This window comes from Gymnoscopelus braueri, assembly GCF_963280865.1.
Source record: "Gymnoscopelus braueri genome assembly, chromosome: 6".
In the NCBI taxonomy this organism is placed as follows: Eukaryota; Metazoa; Chordata; class Actinopteri; order Myctophiformes; family Myctophidae; genus Gymnoscopelus; species Gymnoscopelus braueri.
The window spans coordinates 34,549,501-34,564,213 of NC_137607.1; the positions used below are offsets into that span (position 1 = coordinate 34,549,501).

A 14,713-nucleotide genomic window follows, 5' to 3' on the forward strand; every position below is an offset into this window, starting at 1 on the left:
GCGTGCAAAGTTTGAGCACAATCGGATGCTGCGTTCATGATTTGTGCCATTTTGTTGAAAACAAGCCACTACTGCAAACTTTAGATATAGAATCTTAGCCAATCAGGACAGAATATGAAAAATCAAACAAATCTGTCTCGATCACATGACTATAGAGATCATGTGTACCGATTTGCGTAATATTTGGATAAAATCGGAAGGAGCAATATTAAAAAGAAAGTTTTACATAAGTCGGCCTCCTGGTGGCGCTATATTAAGATATGAAAAATGCAGGGCAAAGGTTTTTCCTTGACCTCTACGGAGTGCGTATACAAAGTTTTACACAGATCGGTGCAGTTGTAGGTAAAAACACGAATCTGCCTGTTATTTTTAAATCACGGAAATTGCATGCTTTGTTCATGATTTGAGGCATTTTGTTCAAAATGGAGCACTCCTGCAAACTTTTTGCCATTTTTAGCCAATCAGGATGGAATATGAAAAATCTGAAAGACTCGTTTTGTTTTATGACTATAGAGATACTGTGTACCGATTTGCGTGATGTTTGGACAAAATCTGTAGGAGTACTGTCAAGAAATGTGTTTTGCACAAATCAGCCTCCTGGTGGCGCTATAATAGGCCCATGTGAAAAAAATTGGGGCAGAGGTTCTGCTCTGGCATCCAGGGAGTGCGTGTGCACAGTTTCGCTGCGAGCAAGCCAATGGTGCCGGAGATTGTACTGCAGTACACAGACAAAATACAGAATGACGGACACACACACGGACGGACGGACGGACAGGGGGTAAAACATACTCTCTCGCCATGCCTTTCGGCCTGGCGGAGACAATTAGGAACACCATAACATTTTAGCTGATAATGGGTTCTCGCTCCTGATTGGCTGACATTGATGATGACCCATCTGATGTATTTTCCGTGTACAAAAGAGCTGGAGACAGGGACACACTACTGAACAAACACTATCTAGAGCAATAATTAATATGGGAATATAATATAGAGCTAATTAGCACTTATTTTAACAAAGAAATATCACTTAAGGAGATAAAAAAATACTGCATTGCAGAGCCAATGCAAAGACTTTAGCGTAGTCCTTCATATTGGGACAACATCAGGGTTGGTTTTCAAAGCAATAGGTGTAGGTTTGGTAGTGGAGATTTTATCCACTACTGTTCTAGACTGCAGTCCTTACATTGAAATAGATTTCCCCAGATGTATCAATAGGCAGAGATCTTTGGTCATCTGACTGAAGTTTTCTCAAAAGGTTGAGTTTTTGTATAGGGGGGGACCATTCACTAGTAAGAGTTTGGAAGAGAAAGGCATTAGGACTCTTCAAGACATTAATGGGTCAGATAATATCTTTAACTTTCAAGATCTTATCTCTAGATATGTTATTGATTAGCACTCTCTTTTCTTTTACTTCAGAGCGATGTCCGCTTATAAAGGCCTATAAGGTTCCCTGGGGATCAGAGTTAAAAGACCATTCCATTCTGAGCTGGTTCCAGAGTGCTCCTAGACAGATAGTGTCTGGCATACATATACTGTATGATCAATTAAACTCTCAGAACTATATGCCCTCGGCAGGAATGAAAGCTTGGAATAGCGATGTAGCACATTTGGACCAGGAAAAGGACTGGGATGCTATTTGGGACAATGCAACTGAAGGAAGGATTTGGAAGGGATGGGATGTAGGGCTGCAGGAAAAAATCGATTCGAATTCGAAAATCGATTTTGTAGAATGACATTTTTGAGAAGTGGCAAGTTCTGGGCTGAATCTGGAAAGAAAATCAATTTTGAATCGGAAAACTTTTTTTTTAATCGAGAATCGTTTTGAATTTAATCTATTTAGAGTCGGAAAAAAAACGTTTTTGAAAAATCGGAATCGTGACCCCAAGAATCGGAATCGAATCGTGAGATAGCAGAAGATTCACAGCCCTAATGGGATGGGGGAAGGTGGGTAAAAGGAGAAGGGTGGGGGATGCGGGGCTCAATTATGTTGATGTCTGTAACGTGTATTTTGTGAAAAGTCATTAAAAATGTAATGAGGAAAAAGAAACGATTGAGTTTTTTCAAAGCCACAAGAGTGATTTTAATTGTTTACCCTGCCATACAATACAAAACTCTCAGAGCCTGAGTAATGACAAATGAATCAGAATCAGAATCAGAATCAGTTTTATTGTCACATCACAGGTTTACAAGGTAAAAAAGTGGGTGAAATTCTTTTTTGTACATCGTTCCCATCGCAACGTTAGTTTCCATAGAAAGAAGAGGGGGGGGGGAGAAGAAGAGGGTGGGGGGCAGGTGGGAAGGAGATCAAAAACAAGAGAGCAACAGAAGGCCAGACAAGTTATCTACATATTTACAAATTACCTGAGATAATAAATAAAACTAAAAAAACTAAACTAAGGTGCCTGAGCATAGCAGCAATGTATTGTACTGTGCATGTTATACTTATACTGTGCATGATAGACAAGGACGTTAAGGTGCTTAAGGAGCACAATAAAAAGACCCAAAAAAAAAAAAAAAAAAAAAAAAAAAAAAAAAGTCAGTGCGTTATACAAGGGATTAAGGTGCAAAAGGTCAGTGCGTGTCCACCTAGAGTGGACTGACCCTAGTATAATCCGCATGTAGCTCCATGAGGGAGTGCAACAAAAAGTCATTTGTACCTGGTGTAGTCCACAGGTGTGTCCGAGGGGGGGGCTAAAGTCCAAGTCATTGTCCCTGGTATAATCCACAGGTGTGTTCAGGAAGAGCCAGAAAAGTCTGCGCCGCCTGCTGTCAGGCTGCTGAACTCATCCAGGCTTATGCCCCATTCAGCATTCTGACAGCGGCTGGATTGAAACTACACCAAAATCTGGTGGTGGAACTCTTGATACTGCGGTAGAGCCCCTTGCCCGGTCGCGGTCGTTGTAGGGGGTTGAACAGTCTATGACTTGGGTGGTGCTTGTCCTTGATGATGCGCTTGGCTTTGACCACGCACCGCTTTTTGTACAGTTCCTGGAGCGCTGGGAGCTCGATTCCCATTATCCGCTCTGCCGATCGCACTACTCGTTGTAGGCTGACCTTTTCTCGGGCAGTGCAGTTCCCGTACCAGGCTATCAGGTTAATTCCCATCAACAACCTGCAAACTGTTCAGTCCCTATTTTGGGCAGGCGAAAATGATAAAAACTATAAAAAGATTTTCATTCATGTTCAAAGATTTTCCCAAAGAAACAGAGACACAAACATATCGTGACCTACAACGAAGTATTAACGGGTTTAAGTGGTTAACGGTCATGCACAGTAAATTGCTCAGTGTTAAATGAACTCTGAGTTAAATGTACAGTAACAGTTTTACAGTGTATTTGATTACTGTAAGTGAATCTACAAAGTGATCATTGTAGCTAGCAGGTGATCATCAGTGCTTATGGATCTCCAGCACATGCATGCCTTTTCCGAACCGGGAGGACAATGTGGTCCATTGAGCTGAAGTCACCTGGTGTGAATCCTCTCCTCCCAGTGACATCACAGGAGCAGCGCTGCACAAAGGAGATTGCCAGAGGGCACAGCGCACACCAGTCTTGTGGGCCGGCGAGGAGAGACGTGGTGACAATTTGAGACCATCACATGTACGATAGATATCGTTACTGAACGGGATGTTATTTTTCATAAATGAATGCCTAACTACTTCGTCATACTACAGTAGCTAGCCGATCTACAAGCTTTGAACATACAGTACAAGGTTTCCAGTTTCCACCCGACAGCGCCGACAACATTAGACTGATGATGGAATGCCAGGGGCTCCAAAAAGGGATAAACACACCCCTGGGAGGAAAAAAAAAGAAGTGTGAAGATAGATCCGGAAGGATCTATTGAGAGATAAAATAACACGCAGGATTTTTCAACTGTTGCAGAATGTCCCACCCTGGTGCTTTCATAAATGCTGATCATATTAATAGAAACAATAAGTAATATGAATGGAAGAAGCTTTATTTTACGTTTTTGAATGGCATAAATTGCACAGCAAAATAGCCCCAGTAGTTCAAAGGCTTACGGTGCATGTGTAGGAAAAAAAGTGTAAACACAAAACTCACAGACCATTGGACTTAAGCAGCGTGGATCACGAGGGGATGAGGGATGCAGGATCAGACCTACTGTATGAGCAGACTGCTGGGAGGGAGGGAGGGAGGGAGGGGAGCAGCCAGGATCTTCTCCTGGGGTCTGCAGGGGAGGCAGCATGTGACCACATGTGGGAGGAAGATTAAAGCCTAGTTCAGACCAATGATTCACAATGAGACAAAACCGATTTATACTTTGTTGTACGCAGCTCTACAAGCTGAGCTTGTACGTCTGCTATTTCTGGTGCGCGACACCGTCGTACGACAAAGTATAAGTTAATTTGAACGTTGCAGAGAAAGTATCGCTGCAGTCAGAATTACCCCTGGTCTGTGAATATTTTGCATCCAACTATTTGGTGATGCATCATTCATACAAGTTGATGCTTTTATTTTCTGTGAAAAAAAAAAAAAAAAAACTAACAAATACATTTTGATGCTTTACCGCTGCATTATGTTTGCATTATGTGTGGACGTACTCATGACAAAAACAAGAATTTCAAGAAATTATATAATCAGGCGAAATAATCGCATAAAAAAATGCTCCTGGTGTGTAAGGATGGGGACTCAGTGTGTGCAACACTAGATAAGAAGCAGCCTTTTCTGTCTATACTGGTCATCTTGTCATATTGAAAATCAATAGATGTCTCTCTGTGCCGACCCTGGGACCGTTTGCAGCTGATTATTAGAAATGAAGTCTGCTGTTCGAGAAAGGCTGGTTTGATGGAGCAGTGAGTAAACACATACTGTACCGTTGCCAGATTGCAGGACTGGACGTGTAATTACTCAAATAATGTGATCTGTTGAGTGGTACAATAGCCTATTTCTCTCTCTGCCTCTCGCTCTCTCTTAGTGTTAATGTATAGCTTAGTATTGGATCTGAGGCCAATGGGGATTACTTTGACTCTACAGTATGCCTGGCACGTAGTGGATCTATCATAACCACAGCTTACTGTACCTTATGTGTTCAAAGCATCTAGAATCTCGTGCCAGTAAACCATGCGTGTATTAGTTCCTGGGAGTGCCTTGGTGTATTAATTCCTGGAGTCTTTAGAGCAGTGGGGCGAGGGGATACCCTGGGACATGGCAACGTTGTTGCTGACATACTTCCGACAGCACATGATCACTGGAATCTCAGACACCCAAATAGAAATGAGTGAGGACATGTGTATTTACGCAGTCAAATAGAAATGTCAGGTGGTGCATACATGGACATGGTGATATGGAAAGACTTTCATCGACTATAATTTTAACACAAAGAGGTCTATTAAATGCAACTTAAAGACAACAGGAATATTGTTCTTTGCACAAATTGTTGGTAAATTTCTATTACAGCACAGTGAATACATGTGAATACAAGCTGCAATCCATAACTTTCAAGTCCTACCAGGGAATTAAACCCGGGTCCAATGCGCAAGCACCAACATTTTTACTGTTGAACTATATGCGTACAACGGTCAGTTGTCTCCATTTGAATTCTTGTCAACCAGTAGTGGTCCTACCGTCGGGTAGGACCACATTCTGTCTCAATAGAAGAGTAGGGAGACCAACTACAACCCTGCAGTTGGGTTAGTTATAACTGTCTCCCATACAGATTGTTTACTATAACGTTTTATTCACACACAAAGGTTATGGACTGTTATGCTTGTCTTGGGGTGGTGACCGGACAGACCATGGAACATGTACAGTACAGTGGTCTGCAGATGCATGAGGCTATATAGGGCAGTCATTCTCAAATTGTTTAATTTCAGGACCCCCAGTTTGGTATGCATTAGGCCAGTAGTTCTCAATAAAATAATCATATTTGAACTGGGGACCACAAACCGTGACAAGCACTTGGAATGGTAGGAGTTGAGGCATTTAAATTTTAGTTTTACTCAGTTCCTTCTTTTTTGGGCGGTGAAACCGCCCCTATAAGTGAGGTTTGGATATTTGTACAACAAATCCTGCGCTGTGATTGGCCAAAAATGTACCCCGCCTAACCCTGCACCGTGATTGGCCAATCACAGTCTATTCAGGACTGTGATTGGCCAGTGTTACACGACACATGTGCATAGCCCTATATAAGAAACCATAACTTTAAAAAAAACATACATTTGTTTTTTTTTTAGTTATGGTTTCTTCCATCATAAAGAGTGTTTCAATAAATGTATTTATTTTTTGTACATGATTGGTTGACTCCATTCAGTATTGTGATTAGCTAGCAAGACACCGCCCACTTCACACTGGGTGTGATTTTTTAGGTAATATTTGACAATTTGGCCAATGTTTGACCATTTTTTATATTACAGTTAGTTGATTACTTTTGACGCAGTAATGGTCTTTTTTATTTTACTTTACAATTATCAAAAAAGGTATCAAAAGTCCTTAAATTGGCACATTAGAAATGTGCAGATACCCTGTATACACTTATACAGTATGTCGGTTTGTTTACTGTTGAGTGAGAAAACAATGTTGCACATTAAGCAAATCACCTGGGGACCTCCCAAAATCATTTGGGGACCCGACCCACAGTTTGAGAACGACTGCATTAGGCCTCGGACACCCTTAACTCAGAGTTACAGACCCGTAAGGCTCCATTAGAACACTATCTGAGTTACAGACCTTTAAAGGGGCATTTGGCTCCTAACTAAAGATTTGTCTGGGGACCCCCTGGAACACCACTGGGGGTCCTCAGACCCCACTTAGAGGACCACCGATATAGGCTATTCATGTCTGTCTGTCTGTCTCTCTCTCTCTCTGCACTCCTCTTTTTCCCGCTATCTGGAGCTTGGCGGACACGGTATTGAGAAGCACCTGACTCCCACTAGTGTAATATTCTTATTCCTGAGAAAAAGAGCTAAGACTACAAAGAATGCTAATGATTTTTAAGCCAAATTAAGCCATCTTAAAACCCCCACCCTCTTCTCATGGCTGTCAGTAATACCTAGAGCTACACACAAGGCTGCACATGTGTGTGTGTGACTGACACACACACACACACACACACACACACACACACACACACACACACACACACACACACACACACACACACACACACACACACACACACACACACACACACACACACACACACACACACACACACACACACACACACACACACACACACACACACACACACACACACCCCCCCCCCCCAAGAGAGCTTATTAGTGGCGGATACACAAAGAATGCGTAGTGCAGTCTGTACAGTAATGAACAATGAGACAAATTAGAGAGGGGTTTAAGCACTTAAACCCTGTAGCCTAGCCCCCTGTAGTTCCCCAGGGGTCTGTACTAGGCCCCTTCCTTCTTTCCCTCTACACCAAATATCTTCACTGAAAAAGTGAAAATAGTGTACATGCTCTGTTGTGAGCTTGTAGATCGATAGATTTTTTTACGAATGTTCGCCCAGAATAGGGATGACAACGTTTATGTGGTTAAGATTAGGGCTGCAACTGTCGACTATTCTCTAAGCAATTATTCTATCGATCACTTTTTTGATTCATCGAATAATCAGGTTTTTTCCCTTTTTTATTGTTGTGGAAAAATTGTTTAAAAGGCAGATCTACAAACTCACAAATCAATTTTGGATTTGATTTTTTTCCTTTTTCATTTTCTGAAACGTTTTGCCTATAATGACATGCTCAAATTAATGTATTGCATATTTTTTTAATAATCGATTAAGTGTTGCACCCCTTTTTAAGACCACCACATTGCCTTACACCTCTCATCTCCTTGGATCCTGGACAAGGCTGAGGTCATTATGGGAGATTTCCTTAATCCCCATGCAGAGCTGACAGGAATGTCCAACATCATCATGCTGTGACGTATGGGATATTCCATCTAAACATGACACTTAAGACTAACACATGGTGTATGTGAGAGAGTGACACAAGTTGTCTCACACAAAAACATGAATCTGAACTGTGAAACCGACAGTCAACTAACTACCAGATATCTCAGTGATTTTGATGAACATGACTGGTATTCCTCTTTACATACTTGATAGTTTGTGTTGGTCTTTATCATGTTCATCCATCATCATCATCATCATCATGTCTATCAGTTCCAGAGTTACACTGAACTTTCCTGGTAATATCTTCAGAGGAATTGCATTCCAGCTGGACTCTGATCCTCTTGGGGTTCTGCTTCAGTGAGAGATGCAGATCTTTTACTGACCTTTGAGCGGCTGTATATTTACCTTTATGTAACCCTATTTCAGGTTCTTCCCCTCTGTAACTGTATCTTCTCTTCCAGCTGGTTTAAGTCTTCGAACACACCTGACCAGTTTGTAGGCTACTGTCTCCAACCCATAGCTCCAACCTCAACATCTCAGCTGTGAGTACCTGACTTGAAGGCCTCAGAACTCAGGACAACAAACGATCTCTACGTAGTCAGGAGGTTGCTGAAACCTTCCTGACAACATACCTCGATAACCTGCCTCCAGTGTTGCCATACTTTGTGAGAGAAATAAGCAGCGGGGTCTAGGAAAACAAGCCCAAAAGAAGCAACTGTTGGCTATTTGAAAATAGCCGATCAACAAGCTCGCGATGCGACACGTTTTGAGCTTGTAGATCTGCTATTTTCAAAAACTCTTGCGATAAAATGTGGAATATTTGTTTAACTGTTGAACACAAATCTGGTATAGGTCTTCAGCTGGAAGGAACAAAACATTTTCATGGAAATATTTGAAAACCACTGGTTTAAATAATAATAGATTTTTTGGAAGCAAGCCTAAATAACAAGCAAGTAGGCGTACACTTTAGAAAACAAGCCCAAAAAACTGCAGCTACCAATTTTTACAAGCAACTTTACTTTACAGAAAAAGAAGCCCAAAGTCGCTTATAATAAGCCGACATGGCAACGCTGCCTGCCTCCCAAATTGAACCGCAGCAGCCCGACTGAAGTGAAGGTCAATTATACTTCGTACGACGGGAGGTGTCGTGCGCCGAAAACAGCCGATCTACAAGCAGATGGTAGATGACTATTTTCGGCGCACGACACCGTCGTACGACGGGTCATAAATTAAGCATGATAAATCAAATAATGATCCCCTTTTAAATGATGTGTCACTGTCAACTTATTATGCAGACCTTTCACATGCAGGGGTCTTCAACTGCCCAGGTAGCAAATCATGTCAGATTTCTAGTGTGACGACGTCTCCACGCCCCGCCGACCGGAGCGTCCGCTCGTTGGGACCCGACGTCTCCACGTGGCGTCCTTGATCAGCGTTTACCGTGCGCAACGCCGAGCGTCCACCCAGCATAGCGTTGGCGGGACGGCCCAGGCGGACGCGCCAGCGGCCGAGTAGCGTGGCGCTGTTGTATATGACCCCCCACCCCCATATATAGCGATCCCCCCACCCCCCTGGGTGGGCGATTATTTTTTAATATAGCCTAGTGTATAGTTCAGACATTTAACCCATACTTTGTAAGGTGCTCCTTTATCCCTGTACAACCTCTTTGCCAAAAATAGCTGATCCTCAGAGATACTGCAGGGGGCCGCACAATCTTTGTGTGATAGAGGGACTTTATATTTTTGTATTTTTTAGGGTTAACCACTTGAAGTTGAACCCTAGCTCGTGTCCCTATTCTGGGGGGAACATTAGCCAAAAATAGCTGATCTGCAAGCTCTTGTATATCGGCTATTTTGGTTTGGTGGCAGGGAAAAAAGAGCAGACCAAGTACAGAGACAAAGGTCAAGCTTACAAAGTATTGAGGGTTCAAGTCATTAAATGTCTGAAAACACACATTTAACATGAATCCAATATGTAGTGGGGGGTCCCTGCTTCATCTCTGTCTCAGCTATTGGGGTCCTTGGTCTGAAAAACGTTGAAGACCCCTGCTTTAAAGGATTAGCAATAAGCTACCATATACTGGAGAAATAATCTGTTTACTTGAGTAAAGTAGCATCAACATAGGTATAGGGCTACTGCAACCTTGCGTCACCAGGCTTTCCACAGGGCTACAGTAGCTATAGCTACCAAAGTATGTGGAAGTAAATGATTTATTATATTATATACAATGCCCGTCTGTCTGTGAGCCTTTTATGACCATATATGGAGATCTCTGCATCTGTCTATATGCCTGTGTCCCTTTTGTGCACATATATGGAGATCCCTGATTTTCTCAGTTATATGGCCATATATGGGCATACCCATATATGAGTAACTAAAGCTGTCAAATCATTGTCGTGGAGTACAGAGTGCAATATTTGCCTCTGAGAGGAGTAGCATACAGTAGTAATATAATGTATTAAAAAAATGATAATCAAAGTTAAAGTACCTCAAAATTGTGCTCAAGTACAATAGTTGAGTAAATGTAGGCTACTTAGGTCTTCTCACCAGTGCCGACAGGGTGCACAAGAAATTTGCCGCTACTCAGTCCAGCAGTTTGCAAGATTAGTCATGGACAGACATAAATACAGACAGACCCTCTTATAGACGGCTAGCTTCCTACAGAGTCAAGCCATAAAAACAAAGATGCTGCAGGCTCACCTCCCATCAAATCCTCTATAGCTCAGTGGTTCTCAAATTGGGGTCCGGGACCCCCCAGTGGTTCACCAAAATGAGTCAATATAGCATCAAAATCAGTTTAACCACTTTAACCCTATATACAAATATATCTGCTATATGAAAATATCCGATTTACAAGCTCACGATACGACGTGTTGTGAGCTTGTAGATGGGCTATTTTCCAAAAAACAATAAAAAATTAAATAAAATAAATTTAGAAACATTTTAAGAATACAAATCATGCCCCTGCAAAACAATATTTTCAGATGGATGCCCACGGCCAAATACATATTAATTTGGGGGTCTTTGACATAAAAACGTTTGAGAACCACTGCTCTATCTAGCTTACACACACATTATTCCAAAAACCCAGCTGGTAACAAATTAGCATTTTAACAGACATAACACAAATTGGGGCCCTCAGTCTTTTTAAGTTAAATTTATTAACAGAAATGTATTAACATTTAATATGCAGGAATGAGAACCTTTCATGATTACATGGCACAATCATATTATATACATTCTTTATGGAGACAGTGCACAAACGTAGGTGTTGGGGGAAGGGGCGATCTTAAAACGTCCCTTCAGTGGGTTTCTGTTGACGTGAGCAGAGTGAGAAACACTGATCGTTTGCGTTTTTTAAGTTAAAAAGGTTCTTATAAAGAAACATCTGCTATTACCAATAAAGAAAACGATAACACTACTCATTCGTCGCACATCAAGTTTCTATATACAAACTAGGGACAGGTAATTCACGCAAACTGACGGGAGATATCTACCACAGTGCTAGGCTTGGAGAGCCTCGTTTTCTTTTTGTTTCTTTTAATTATTTAACTCTGCAAACACGACGGAAGTCTGGAAACATGTACATGTTTCATGAAACACGAACCAACACGTGTGCAGCTGATTTCTCCCACTTTAAAGAAACTAAAAATAATAGCAAGACCTACTGTATGTTTCTTCTCCAACATAAAAATGCTTTCAAAGCTAATTGCACGTTTTGTTTATTTTTCTTCCATCTTAAGTGTTTTTTAGTCTTAGTAGAATGCAGGTATGAACGTGTGTATTTAATACGTGAGATTAACACAGTCTTTTTTCTTTCTTTTTTTCCTCAGTGGCAGTTTATCGGTTGGACCGAGCTCAGTGCCCGGTTAAGTAGTCTTGGGTGGAGTCCGAGGCGAACGAGTCGGCGTCCTCGTTGTCGGAGTCTTCGCTGCTGTCGTCAGCCGCCGGCTCGCCGGACAGGGCGATGCGTGCGTAGTCGTCCGTGTCGATGGACTTGCAGAAGTGGATGGCGTACTTAAGCTTCTCCTCCAGCACCTGCTTGCAAGAGTACCTGGGCAGCTTCAGCAGGAAGAAGCAGGTGTAGGACTCTGGGAGGAAGTGGTCTGGCGGGTTGTACTTATCCAGCACCTACAGCAGAGGCAATGTAAAGAGTCACATGTTGACCAGCCTGCATTTATACGTTTAATCTGTAGAAATCTGTTTAATCACTTAAAACCTACAAAGACAGACAGACACAGGTGTCATGGATTAATAGATAAATAGATACGTATGTTTTTGTATGTCAAATAGGGGAAATAGACAAGCTCACAATGCTCACGCGACACGTTGTACATCGGCTATCTTCCCAAAATATTTAATTTGTTTTACAAATTTGGAATATTTTTTAAAACACAATACTTATATGGTACAAAATATTTTCAGATGGGGGGTCCGCGGAGAAATACAAATTAATTTCTGGGTCCTCGACATGAAAACGTTTGACAACCACTGCCTTGTGACTCGTGTGTCGAAACATCTTGACGGTGGTTTGGCGCTGGTCTGGTGTTGCAAATGGCTCACCTGCACAACAAAATCCCGGCCGCGGAAGTCAGCAATGGTCCGGGGCAGACGCGTGCGTCCCCAGACGAACCTGAGGAAGAGAGACCTCTCCGTGTTGGAGAAGGATTCCATGACCTCCCAGAACCACTGGATGAGCGGCGCTGTGGGCTCCACGCCCTTATAGGTGGCCACCGACTTCAGCAGGTGGAGAGGGATGTCAGGGCTCCCACACACCTGGAGAGAGAGAGAGAGAGAAACAGTCCACCAGTGATTCTCAACTGGACGTAATGGATTATTTTGTCTCTGTCGGGTGGAAACCTCATATGTCGAAAACAGTTACTTTTCAGGATTCAAATTCCAAAACAGCAGAAGTAGCTGATCTGCAAGCTCAAAACACGTTGCGTTTCGAGCTTGCAGATCTGATACTTTTGAGTGACCCTGTAGTATGATCAAGTAGGGAATTATTTTATGAAAAAACACAAAAAAGTTAGAATATGGAGATTTCCTTTGCAGGTAAGGGACAATGTGATCAGTGTGTTTACCATGGTCTCCAGCTCGTAGCCAGTGAACAGGGAGAGCAGGGGAACAGGCACCACTCGAGCCATTCCCTCCCGCACGGCTGACACCTGCTCATCAAACTCATGGAGCCTGCAGGGAACACACACACACACACACACACACACACACAACACTCAGTGGGGTGAACACAGCAGGAGAGAAACATGCTAACGAATGCATGCGCGCGCACACACACACACAAACAGACAATTTTGGCATTTAGCTGATTCATTTATGCACAGTAAAGTGTTAATTTTGATTGTTAATCCTGAAGATCTTCCGTTTGGTAGTTTGGTGACACCATGTGGTGACTCGTGGTCCCCATCAAGTGCAAAATTTGTGAACCGTGCAGTTTCTCACCTGTAGTTTATTGCTAGGCGAACATACTCTGCACGGTTCTCCAGGGTGATGTGAGAGTATTTGGTGCTGAGCTGGATGTCCTGACCACTGGCGTTGGGTACGGTGAAGGGCAGCGTCATGGCCTCAAACTCCTCGGCCGTGGCCTCGTTGTCTCGGATGTACATCAGGCCGGGGATGAAATCCTTATCGACCTGAGGACGCAGAAAGTACATCAGCACTTTGTCGTTGTGTGTGTGTCTGTCGTTGGTGTGTGCGCGTGCGTGCGTGTGTGTGTGTGTGTGTTGGCGCACCAGGGTTATTATAGATAACTAAAACTAATTCTAAAACTAAAAGGGGAAAAATAAGTTAAGAACAAAACAAAAAATTTACATTACTTGAGTAAATGTACTTAGTTACTTTCCACCAGTGGCGAGCGTGTGTGCTCGTGTACGCATGTGCGTCACTGCATTGTTTGAATAACTCAAACAGAGGAGTCCTGTGTTGTTGCTGTAGTCTTATGTTGGGTTCCATTTCCTGTGTAACCTTTCTGATGTCTCAAGGCAAGAACCATAGAACAACGACATCTTTGTGAGAAAACGTAAGACAGAGGCTCAGATGATTGCAGCGTGAATGCAGGAGTGGGCTCACGCCAGCCGGAAAATAAAAGCCTAATTTGAGCCCGGTAGACTACTGTAACAAACTGAATTCTTTGTCCGTTCTGGGAAAAAGATATGAGCGTCATTTGGTGTAGTCATATGGAATTATTTTGCCTGCTATCCTCGACCAAATTCTTTCCCTGATCTCAGATCAATAGCTTACAATCTACAAATTTGAATTTCACTTGGGTCTTAAACACATTAACCCTGGCATCCCCCAAACATGTTAAAAAATAGCCTGGGAGCTTGTAGAGCGGCTATTTTCTAAGCCAATAATTTGATGACCAGCCGACTGCTGCCGGTCAGCAAATTATTGACTTAGCAATGCGACAAAAACAAAAAAATATCCATGAATTCAAGTCTCCATGGGGTGACTAATCGATAGGAAAAAAGTCATTTTGGGAGTGAACTACTGTATCTACTACCTTTAACTAGTTGATGTGGTCACATGACAGCTATTGAACATACTATCATCATGAGTATGAACATACTAGATCAGAATTCGAGTTGATTATGACTACAACGACCACCATCTTCTGAGAAGTGAATTCACAGCATGCCCCTTATGAAAAGGATGGCGGTACTAAAGCTCCCAATAGAAGAAGGCGATCACAAGAGTCACGACCCTCGTCAGTGAGCATTGAACTGAAGCTGTAATCTGAGCAGGAATGTACAGGAATTGTACGTCTTTTATAAAACTGACTTGCATAACTGTTAGGTAAAAAGATAAACATTCCATTCATGCTAAA

At 42.4% G+C, this 14,713-nt stretch overlaps 1 protein-coding gene across 16 annotated transcripts in view; it reads right to left on the reverse strand.

Annotated features, from left to right (window-relative positions):
* Positions 1-11,013: 11,013 nt before the first annotated feature.
* The window catches only part of herc2 (HECT and RLD domain containing E3 ubiquitin protein ligase 2), an 86,052-nt gene continuing 82,352 nt past the window's right edge, over positions 11,014-14,713 (reverse strand). For all 16 annotated transcript variants that reach the window (XM_080430751.1, XM_080430750.1, XM_080430749.1 and 13 more), the window contains 4 exons: positions 13,330-13,520; positions 12,954-13,059; positions 12,433-12,645; positions 11,014-12,000 (listed from right to left, as the gene is read on the reverse strand). In XM_080430751.1, coding sequence (XP_080286877.1) covers positions 11,728-12,000; positions 12,433-12,645; positions 12,954-13,059; positions 13,330-13,520 — 783 coding nt within the window. In that variant the 3' untranslated portion in view covers positions 11,014-11,727. The remainder of the gene's footprint in view (positions 12,001-12,432; positions 12,646-12,953; positions 13,060-13,329; positions 13,521-14,713) is intronic.